Raw genomic sequence first — 11,708 nt, 5'->3', positions numbered from 1 at the left:
TATCAGTGACCCATTGTATATCATCTCACATCCTATCATTAATATCCAAACTTTGCCACAAATGGACATTTTTTTCTGGCAAGTTTGTCTTTAAATGTAAATATGAGTGTCAAATCATCCCAAGTTCATCCCAAAATGGCAGGCTTCCTGCATCTTTTCAGCCATTGTTTCTTCAGACTTTTTTGACTGTCTACTCATGCACGCGTGTGTGTGTGCGCGTGGTTGCGCGTGGGTGGGGGTGTGTGCGTGTATGTGTGTGTGTATGGCTACAAGGAGGACTCTTGTCATCTTAAGCAGGACTGTACAGTCATGTGCATCTCATTAAAATACTTTTGGATAAAAGAAGCCACTGAAGACTAGTCACTTTGATATCTGAAATACTGTGTGTGCTTTTTAAGTGATTTTCGTAAAAATGAGTAATGGAAAGTGGATTCGATGTATATGGACGACCTGTCAGTACGCGCACTAAGCTGATTAAATCGCACTGTGTGAATCCATAGACATGTACACTACAATCTGAGTCTGTGTGCTTCTTGTGTTTGATGATTGAAGCAAGAATGGTCATCACATGATGAAAAAACTGTGTGTGTATTAGAAGTAATTCACTCCGATTACAATAGAATTTAGTCCATTTCGGATATAATTAAATCAGATTCCAAGATGACGCAACTGTCAGGTTTACGTGGAGGTTGAGGAAGAGGAGGACTCAAACACAGGGAAGTAAGGCAAGGGAAACTTACATGGTATTTATTTAACAAAATAAAAAGCAAACGAGAAACTTGAAAATAAAATATCAAAGTACAAAACAACGGGGAGCAACGAAACACATGGAGTTAACTAAACTGGGCCTCCACGACCGAGATTCCCACGTTGCCGTCGTGTGGAGGCTTGAGCGGCTCCCTGGAGTGCAGCTAGCACTCTGGGGGCCTGACTAAGAGGAATCTCACCCTGGTGGTCGAACCAAGCGTTAAAACTTGCTCTCGACTACACACCTCAAAAATGGCATGGCTTTCAGGGATGAGACAGGAGGTGTGAAAACCACACGAAACTACTACTAACTAAACTGGAAAAGGTGAGACAGGTAAGGAGGACAACTGACGTGGATATGAACATCTGACACAGACAATGCACTGACAAGAACTGAAAGTAAACACGTGTTAGAATAATATTAAGAGGTTATTATACATTTGCCGTGATGCAGCTTATTTTAATATGTAGTGCATATAACATGTTGCAGTTTAATATAGTGAACTATGCTGAGTGTTTGCAGTGTGACGGGGTGATACAGGGAGACACCTCTACTGCAGGGAGGTGTCTGCAATTGGCGGGGCGGTGGCACTTCTTCAGAAGTAAACAACATCCAGAAGAGCCCTGATAAGTTGGCATCGAAGTCTGAAGCAAGCAACTGGGTCCTGATAAAGGATGTTGACGTCAAAGTCAGCTGCGATCCATGGCGACACCCCAATGATAAACCGGACTGAACCAGCTTTTGAGAAGACGAACTGTACCACCCTTGAGTGTAATCTGATTCCCCGATGTTATAAAAGGGAATGTGTGAAAAGCATCGAGGAACAGAAGGAAGATAAAGTTGTCAAATAAACTTTGTTTAACCTTTCTGTCTCCACTTGAGCTGGGTGTCTCTCCTTTTAGCTTACGAACACTATATGTCAAATTGGCGAACCTGACATACAATTGGTCCTTCAGAGCCGTGGACCCAATATACTGGAGGCGTCCAGGGGCGAAGCCGACGACCGAGGACAATCGTGGCCACAACAAGGATTTATTTTTTATTTTTTTCCAGGATTTCTTTTCTTTTTTTGTTTTTTGTTTTTTGTTTATCTTTTTTTATTATTTTTTTGGACCTGGTCCTCGACTTTGCTACTGGATGCTGAAAGTTGAAGGGCGGCTGCGGAGAGAGACGTTCAGCTCATCTTGGGTGAGTGTGTGAAGTCCGAATGTGATGAATGAGTGTGATAAATGTGGGCATTTGAAGGGGTACGTAGTTAAATTCTGCGTTAACAGGAGGGCGGACTCCTCTGCAAGTAAGTAGTTAAATTCCGTGGGGATATTGTGGGGACTAGACAGAGTAAGTCTTTAAAACTGTGTAAAACCGTAAGAATACTAGTCAATGTTACGTGAAGAGACAGAGATAGTCTATAACACTGATAGAGGATAACAGGGGTGTATCCTCCACGCGCGTTTGAAAGGGGAAAAAAGAGAAATAAGGGGAAAAAAGACGAGGGGAAAAAAATAAATAAAAAGGGAAAAATAGTGTGAATGTAAAAGGGTGCATGGAGGCTTGCAACCTCATTTTGAAACAGGAAATTTAACTGACAACTGTCTGGGAAGCAGAAGCTTGGGAATTACCTAAAACAGAGTAATTGTCAGCCTGTTCAGGGATTGGAGAACAGTTTAGGGAAAAATGGGGAAATCAAACAGTAAAAAAAGCTAGCAAAAACGATCCGAAACAACAATTAACGTGTAAGGACTGGAAATTTATAGAAAGCCAATGTCCGGATAAAGTAAAACATTTAAACTCATGGATAACAAAATATGAATTCACTGGTCAGCTTAGTACACAAAAAATAGTCGACTTACAAAATAAAACGAAGAGAAGAGAGAGAGAAAAAAAAAAAAAAAAAAAAAGAGGTGAAGAAGCAGCTACCAAGCCATTCATAGGTGTGGCTGTGTGTGCGCTGATAGATAACGTTCTGCGAGGCAACATCCTTGCAGACATGAAACAACAAAGTCTTATGCAAGAGAAAATCTATGGCTAGAAAAAGGAGCTACTTTGACTAATGGCATATATGTCAGTTCAGAGAAAAAAAAAAAAAAAAAACAATTCTTCCAAAAAATATTTTTCGCAATATTGACACATGTTGACACACATGTCAAACAGGAGGGAAGGTATGGTAAGACAGATAAACCAATTTTATACAACATATGGGTTTAATTTTTTCTCAAAAGATTTTTTGAAGAGCCTGCATGATCTGTGCTCGACACAATTGTCAGGGAAACATAAGCCCAAAACGAGGACAGTTTCCCCAAGCAACATACACCTTGCGCATTGTAAGAGGGTCATCTCAACCGAGACACCCGACAAGGGGAAGGTAGGCAAGCCTGGTGACTAGGTGGGGGCAGATCAATAGGATCTGAAAACATTTTAGGCCAGTGAAGAACTATAAGCCACCCTACCCTATTAGGGGTCTCTCGGCCGATATGACTTTCGCGTGGATAAAGTTTGAGATTTTGTGTTGTGCAGCCTTGGTTGCAGTGAAAGCTTTGTATACACCAACATATACACCGATAAATAATAATAATGGACATTCAACTGAAAATCTTAGGTTACCTGATAAGATGGACTTTACATCATGCGCTAGGAGCAACAGCATTGCTGACTCAGCAACAATGATTTGTTTGCCGACTAACAAGGTAACAACTGCTATTATACCATGGTCTGAAGTTAAATTGAGTGAAGCATCCGTTTTCAAAGTAGGACAACATGCGTATAGTGCGCAAAGTTATGGACGCCGGTACACATGGTACTTAACTGTGAGAACTAGAAGATGGGATGGACTGGTAGCAGAAACGGGACAAGACTGGTCTGACTGGACGACTGAAAAATGTGCAAAAACTTTGCGGAAGAAACTTTCATTAACACACGTAGCGATAGGAATTCAGTTAACTATTAACTCGACAAATTGGGGATGCGACAATAATCCGTGTGAAGAATTAGATTTAAGCCCATATTCTCAAGGGGTAGATCCTTATCATACTATTGTAATTTGTGTATCTACCATTTTAGAGAATCCCGTTGAGGCTACCCCTATAAAAAATATAGAGACCAAAACTTCGATGAAAAAACGATCTAAAATGGTGCTAAAATTTAAAGGAAAACTCTCTGTAGATGATCACTTTTTGGCTGTTACAGGAGTTACCCAATTAGGAAATAATTGGCTACTATTAATGGAATCAGCTGCTAAGACTGCAAATTCTAGCTGTGTTTCATGTATGGGCCCGAGACCATTGCTACGAGTAATTCCAGCAGCTCTTCCATCAACATGCCTTTTAGAAGTAATGACAAAATTGACGCCTAATGCGGATTGCATTGCTTGGAATGATGTCTACCCGGCTACGAAAGCAACGAAAGATAAGCCTATCTTTTCGACCGATGTGGCAGTGGCTAACTTTACTTGTGTTAATCTTACAGGAACACAAAATAGAGTGGGAGGCTTATCATCAGCGTGGTGCAAAACAACTCTGCTCCAATCAGGTACACTACTGCCACGCAGCGATGTGTGGTGGTGGTGTGGGGGTACTAAATTATTTGATTCATTAAAGGACGCAGTTGGAACTTGTGCATTGGTGTCACTTCTCTTACCAGTGTCTATTTTTCCATCCACAGCAGGGGACATTCAAAGAGCAGTTGAAGGCCACGAATCCCCCTATTATTACGCCAGGAAAAGACGAAGTGCTTCCTGGAGGGATGGTGATATGACCTATTTGGATGCAATTGGCCAACCAAGGGGCGTACCAGATGAGTATAAGTTGGTAAATCAAATCGCAGCGGGGTTCGAGTCCATTCTCCTTTGGATTACACCGAATAAGAATGTGGATCGAATAAACTACATACACTATAACGTGCAAAGATTGGGGAACTTCACTGAAGAAGGATTTATAGCTATTAAAGAACAATTGGCAGCAACATCACTCATGGCATTTCAAAACCGCATCGCGGTGGACATGCTGTTGGCAGAGAGAGGAGGGGTTTGCGCCGTGATTGGGGATCAGTGTTGCACTTTCATTCCTAACAACACTTCTCCGGAAGGGTCCCTCACAAGAGCCATTACAGGCTTGCGCGCCCTGAACCGAAAGCTGAAGGAACACTCAGGTGTGAGTACCTCTGCATGGGATGAGTGGTGGAACAAAACGTTTGGTAAATATAAAAATTTGGTATTTTCGGTAATGATTTCTATAACAATGTTCACCTCAATCCTTGTACTGTGTGGATGTTGTTGTATTCCCTGCATTCGCGTTTTGATTGTCCGACTTATCTCAACAGCTCTCGCTCCAACAAATTCCAAACTACAGGAAATATATCCTTTGATTGATTACAGAAGTGCTGGTGATGGAGGAGACACTGATGACCAAGTTGATGACGACGACTGAATTTACCTGGGAGATACTATTCGTTAATCCAAAACGCTCAAATAAAAAAAAAATAAATAAATAAAATAAAAAAAAAAAATTAATAAATAAATAAAGAATGATAAAGGGGTCTACATTTGCTATCAAGCTAATGATTTGATGGAATTAAATCCTTGGAAGTTCCATTGATGATAATTTTTTGGGGCAAATGTAGAATAAACAGGAGGGAATGTTAGAATAATATTAAGAGGTTATTATACATTTGCCGTGATGCAGCTTATTTTAATATGTAGTGCATATAACATGTTGCAGTTTAATATAGTGAACTATGCTGAGTGTTTGCAGTGTGACGGGGTGATACAGGGAGACACCTCTACTGCAGGGAGGTGTCTGCAATTGGCGGGGCGGTGGCACTTCTTCAGAAGTAAACAACATCCAGAAGAGCCCTGATAAGTTGGCATCGAAGTCTGAAGCAAGCAACTGGGTCCTGATAAAGGATGTTGACGTCAAAGTCAGCTGCGATCCATGGCGACACCCCAATGATAAACCGGACTGAACCAGCTTTTGAGAAGACGAACTGTACCACCCTTGAGTGTAATCTGATTCCCCGATGTTATAAAAGGGAATGTGTGAAAAGCATCGAGGAACAGAAGGAAGATAAAGTTGTCAAATAAACTTTGTTTAACCTTTCTGTCTCCACTTGAGCTGGGTGTCTCTCCTTTTAGCTTACGAACACTATATGTCAAATTGGCGAACCTGACAACACGGAACTAAATAAAGCTGCGTCACGGCAAATGTATAATAACCTCTTAATATTATTCTAACAGTAATGCAATAAGATATGTCACAATTCACTCCAATTCCTATTTATGAATCATGGCAATTATGATAACATTAGCTGGGTTTACTTGGAGGCTTGGATGACAAATTAAACCAAATGGCCAAACAGAATGAAAATGCTCCATATAAACACCTCAATCAGAGTGAAAAGGCCAAATAGGAACTGAAGATCACTTGTACTCAGAGTAGTGTTGTGTCGTTCACAAACGATTCATTCAAAAAGAACAAATCTTTTCAGTGAACGTGTGTGAACGAATCACTTTTCTCAGTTCATTTGATCTCAGCTATGTGCACGTTGTCAATCTTCACGAACAACCAACGCTATTGGCGTTCACAAAGCAATCTGTGACGTCATTTCCCGTTCGCCAACCATTCGGTGAGTGAACGTGTCGCTGCTGTTTCTGGTTCACGCGAATGAGAACTCCATGCAGTACATCAGTTCAGTCAGTGAACACTGTTTTGTTGAGAATGATTCACGATTCGGCAAGGAAGGAACCACTCACCAACTGCACTCATTTCGTGCTCGCGGGCACACGCTTTCAATGGCATCCGTTTCTATAAGCTAACGGCTAATGCTAAATCCATCCAAGTACCGGGAGCAAGCGGCAAGCGCATGAAAACAAATAAGAGCGAATGACAAAATTACAGTCCCTCGCAGATCGTGATGAGGCGCGCCAGTCTGCAGCAGCCGGGAGAGGACGTTGTTATAAGGGACATCGTCATTTCAAAACATTTATTGCAGTACATTTCAGATAGCACATATGTGAACTTAAATATTATCCTTTCTGTCTACTGCAACTATTAAGTGGTGCAATCATCAAAATCCTTTTTACCATTAAATTGCACCTTTATTTCAAAATTGTTTGGTTGCCCGAGTGTTTTTTTAATTCTCGTTTGTAATTAAAGGCAACAGAACGTTTAACAACCAGACATGCACTCATCCGTTTAATTTGACAGCCTGCACTTCGGAAAGCGTGAAAAAAAGAACACACTCGTGAACGATTCGGTGAACGATTCTTTTTGATGAACTAATTCTAATGATTCAGTTTACTTAAAAGAACTGTTATGCCCATCACTTATTCAGAGGGGTGGTATGTTCCTTTTGACAATCATAACAGTCATCGTGTAAACAAATCATAATTATCAATATATATTTTTCACGACCATTAGGCGCACTTTAAAGCCCCAAATCTTCCACATAACAGACTAGGTGCCCAGTTGTGCCATACGCCTTGTATACTGGCCATGATTATGTACATATACTATTCACTCTAGTAGCAGGTCTGAACCCCTATTGAGCATTGCAAAGTGCATGTTGGCACACCCTGCTGGTCAAAGTCTGAACAGACCAGTATGTATGTGCAGGACAAAGGGGGCGCTGTCCACGATGTCGTAGCGGGGATCACCTCTCCGGGTCTGGTGCGAATAGGCAGTTTCTTTTAGAGGGCTTGGGAGCGTGTACACAATCACTGGACGTCTCGTCCCATTGGCTGTGGCTTCTCGTTTCCGTGCGGCGGCATGGCGAGAGTGCTGCATAGAGAGGATTGTGTGTGGCGGGCGTTCTGCGTACAGAGGATCGTGCGTGGCAGGCGTTCTCTGGCAAGCGTCGTACGTGGCGGGCGTCGTCTGCGTGGAGCGAGTTGTGCGGGCGTGATCTGCGTGGCGAGAATCTCCCGATCCTCCGGTGGCACCGTCCTTATACGCTCAGCTCATCCCTGCCTGGCCCATCGGGCTCGTCAGGTACCTAGGGAAGAAATTCACTCTCACGTGCTAGCACGCACAGACGCACGCACAAACACCCCCCCACACACACACATTGGCTGGCAACCAGTTCAGGCTGTCCCCCGCCTACTGCCCGAAGATAGCTGGGATAGGCTCCAGCACCCCCGCGACCCTATTGAAGAGAAGCGGTACAGATGATAGATGGATGGATGGATGAATAAAGCGGAACTAAGTGTTGTGTTGTGACGTGTAATGTTCCTGCACGGACACTGGGGAATAAGGACAAAAACATAAAGAATACTGCTGACTCATAACTCATGGGGTCGTCTGTCTCTCACGTACATAGCAAACATTACATGGTGTTAGAAGTGAGATGGTAATAATGGATGAGGGGGACGCAGCACAAAGACAGTACGGCTACGGAGGGGCGGCGATGCCTCAGTTAGCCGCGCCCGGGTGACTGAAGCGTTTCAAGCGCTACAGAGTAGCATCAGGACTGCATAAGCAATCGCAGGAGTTCCAGGTTCATGTACGCTGCCAGCAACGATGCGGAGGAAATTTTAAACGTCCTACCAGTGACGGATGCCGAGAAGAACTCCTACGATGCCGTTACAAGGGCTTTCACGGCGCATTGCGTTAGCAAGCGGAACATCATCTTCAAGAGGGCGCACTTCAAACGGCGGTGCCAGGAGCAGGGAGAAACTGTGGAGTCCTTCATTACAGCGGTGCACACGCTAGAAGAGTTCTATGAGTTTGGTGTTTTGAGAGAAGAGCTCATACGAAATCGCATTGTTGTGGGCATAACCGATGCTAAATTGTCAGAGAACTTGCAGTTGGATGCAGATTTAACATTGGAAAAGGCTATGACAAAGGTGAGACAGAGTGAAACAATAAAAAGGCAACAGCCTGTCCTAAGAGGGGTTGCAACCGGGACAAATCGAGACAATACAGAAGAAGTCTTCAAAGCAATTTAAGGCAACTAAAGACAAAACAGACGCCAAGACAAGTGAGTACACTAGGTGTGGACTGTGAAAGACGCACCCTCGGTCTGAGTGCCCAACACGCGATGCAGAATGTAGGAGATGTCACAAAATAGGACATTTTGCAGAAAAAAAGTGTTGATCTGCCGGAGGAGTGCACAACGTCACAGAACTCCACGACAAAGATGGAGATGAAGAAGAGTTTGCATTCCTGGGTGAAATGGACAGCATGGGGGAAGAGGAGTGGAGTGAAATAATGCACTTAAATCAAGGTGAAACACTTGAAGTTGGACACTGGAGCAAGTGTTACAGCGATTCCAAGCACCATCTATTCCCCACAAAAACAAGGATCATTGCGGGCGCCACGAAAAGCACTGTATGGTCCAGGCAGACAGAAATTGAACGTCGAAGGACGCTTTAAAGGTAAACTAAACAGGGCTCAGAAGACAACTATACAGGATGTGTACGTTGTTAATGGACTGTACAAACCATTGCTGGGTCTCCCTGCGATCAAAGCGCTGGGGATGGTAAAACGTGTCAGTGCAGTGCAGGCACAGGCAGAAGAATTTAAAGCTCAGTATCCAACAGTGTTTTCGGGGCTGGGGAAGCTGGAGGAGCCCTACAAAATAGAGCTAGAAACAGGAGCTGTCCCGTACGCCCTGTCAACTCCCCGCCGAGTACCTTTGCCCCTGCGAGACAAAATTAAAGAGTCGCTGGAGTGCATGGAGAGAATAGGCATGATTCCACCCGGTGACGCAACCCACACCGGGGTGTGCCGGTCTTGTCGTGGCACCAAAGGCACGGCCAGATAAAATCGGATTGTGTGTGGATATGACCCAACTGAACAAGTGGGTGAGAAGGGAGAGACACATCCGTCCAGCTGTAGACCACACACTAACCATGCTGTCCGGAGCAATGGTGTTCACAAAACTTGATGCCACGTCCGGGTTTTGTCAAATCCCGTTGGCTGAAGAAAGCCGGCTTCTCACGACGTTCATCACCCCTTTTGGCAAATATTGCTTCAACAGGCTACCATTTGGGATCTCATCAGCACCAGAGCACTTTCAGCGTTGAATGTCGCGCATGCTGAAGGGATGTGAAGGAGTAGTCTGCCATGCCGATGACATTGTCGTTTTTGGTGAAGACATCACAATGAGAGGTTACACTAGGTGCTACAAACTCTCAGGGATCGAGGACTGACGCTGAATGAGAAATGTGAGTTTTTAAAAGACAGAATTCTGTTTCTGGGACACTGTGTCACATCTGACGGCGTGTCGCCGGATCCAAACAAGGTCCGCGCCATCATGGAGATGCCTGAGCCAACTGATACAGAGGGTGTGAGGAGAATTATGGGCATGGCCAACTATTTGGGAAAGTTTCTCCCTCATCTCGCATCCTACACAAAGCCACTGAAGGACCTTCTCAGCGAGAAGAATGAGTGGCACTGGGGCGTGCAACAGAAGGACGATTTTCAGACATTAAAAACAGAATTGAGCTCGCAACGCATTCTTGCTCCATACTCATAATGGCATAGACGTTTGGCAGCTGACGCCTCATCCTATGGGCTCCGCGCTGTCCTCACACAGATGCAACCAGAGCGAGCATGGAGACCTATAGTGTTCATCTCAGGAGGCTTAACAGAAGCCAAAAAACACTATGCTCAAATTGAGAAAGAGGCTCTTGCGGTCACATGGGCATGTGAAAGATTAGCGCCATACATTCATGGACTGAGATTCAAGCTAGAGACAGACCTCAGGCCTCTTGTGCCTCTGCTTAGCACAAAAGCGTTGGATGAGCTCCCACCCAGAGTACTAAGGTTTCGCCTTAGGCTGATGAAATTGTCCCGGGGAAAAGGTTGATAACTGCGGACACCCAGTCGAGAGCGCCAGTTAAACACGTCCCGACACGGGATGAAAGGAACAAGGAGCTGGAGGTCAAAGTGTTTGTGGACACGGTGATTCAAAGTACAGTGAAACCCCGCTACTTCGCGGTTCACCTTTCGCGGGTTCAGTGCTTCGCGGGTCTAAAAAAAATATTCAAAAATTAAAAACTTTTTTGCCCGGGCACGATCGGGGTTCTCCATTCGCTCCGCTCCGCGGGGGCATTGTAGTTTCGCCGAGCGGCACGACGGGGCGCTGGAGCGGTTAGACGGCCGGCGTGCGCCGAAGAAGAGCGTGGGCGAAGAGGAGAGTGGACGAAAAAGAGCACGTTCCCCCGGGCACGATCGGGGGCGACGTTTCGCGCGGTTCGGACCGTACCAGAGCTCCGGCCGGCGTGCGCGGCAGTTAAGCCGAAGAGGAGCACCTTCCGCCCGGGCACGAGCGGGGCGACATTTTGCTCCATTCGGGACCGTACGAGAGCTCCGGAGGTGGCCGGCCGGCGTGCGTGACAGTTACGCCGAATAGGAGCACCTTCCACCCGGGCACGAGCAGGGCGACATTTCGCTCCGTTCGGGACCGTACGAGAGCTCTGCAGGAGGCCGGCCGGCGTGCGTGACAGTTACGCCGAATAGGAGCACCTTCCCCGGGCACGGGCGGTGTCAAGCGACCCCTAAGTTTAACCGAATGGAAGCTCCGGAGGAGGAGGGCATGCTCGCGTCACAGTTAAGCCGAAGAGGAGCACCTTCCCCGGGCACGGGCGGTGCCAAGCGGCCCCTAAGTTTAACCGAATGGAAGCTCCGGAGGAGGAGGGCATGCTCGCGTCACAGTTAAGCCGAAGAGGAGCACCTTCCCCGGGCACGGGCGGTGCCAAGCGGCCCCTAAGTGTAACCGAATGGAAGCTCCGGGGGAGGAGGGCGGGCGTGTGTCACAGTTAAGCCGAATAGGAGCACCTTCCGCCCGGGGCACGAGCGGGGCGAAATGAAACCGAGTTCAACCGAACGGAGACACGCTTCGGGGGAGCAGGTCCGGCGTGCGTGACAATTAAGCCGAAGAGGAGCACCTCTTCCGCCCGGGCACGAGCGGAGCACGAGGCTGTCAGTTATGAATGAATAAATAAATAAATGAAGAATGCGTACCA

The 11,708-nt window shown here is 45.7% G+C and overlaps 1 protein-coding gene across 1 annotated transcript; it reads left to right on the top strand.

Moving 5' to 3' along the window:
• The first annotated feature begins 3,422 nt into the window (after positions 1-3,422).
• LOC148331490 (uncharacterized) lies at positions 3,423-5,194 on the top strand. Its single transcript, XM_088301722.1, has one exon. It carries the CDS (start codon positions 3,856-3,858, stop codon positions 5,167-5,169), a length of 1,314 nt encoding a protein of 437 aa, XP_088157848.1. The 5' UTR covers positions 3,423-3,855; the 3' UTR covers positions 5,170-5,194.
• Positions 5,195-11,708: the final 6,514 nt, after the last annotated feature.

The sequence above is a fragment of the Idiotropiscis lumnitzeri genome, chromosome 8, assembly GCF_059441095.1.
Source record: "Idiotropiscis lumnitzeri isolate Australia: NSW breed Sydney's pygmy pipehorse chromosome 8, RoL_Ilum_1.0, whole genome shotgun sequence".
NCBI lineage: Eukaryota > Metazoa > Chordata > Actinopteri > Syngnathiformes > Syngnathidae > Idiotropiscis > Idiotropiscis lumnitzeri.
This window is presented reverse-complemented; position numbering and strand designations above follow the sequence as displayed.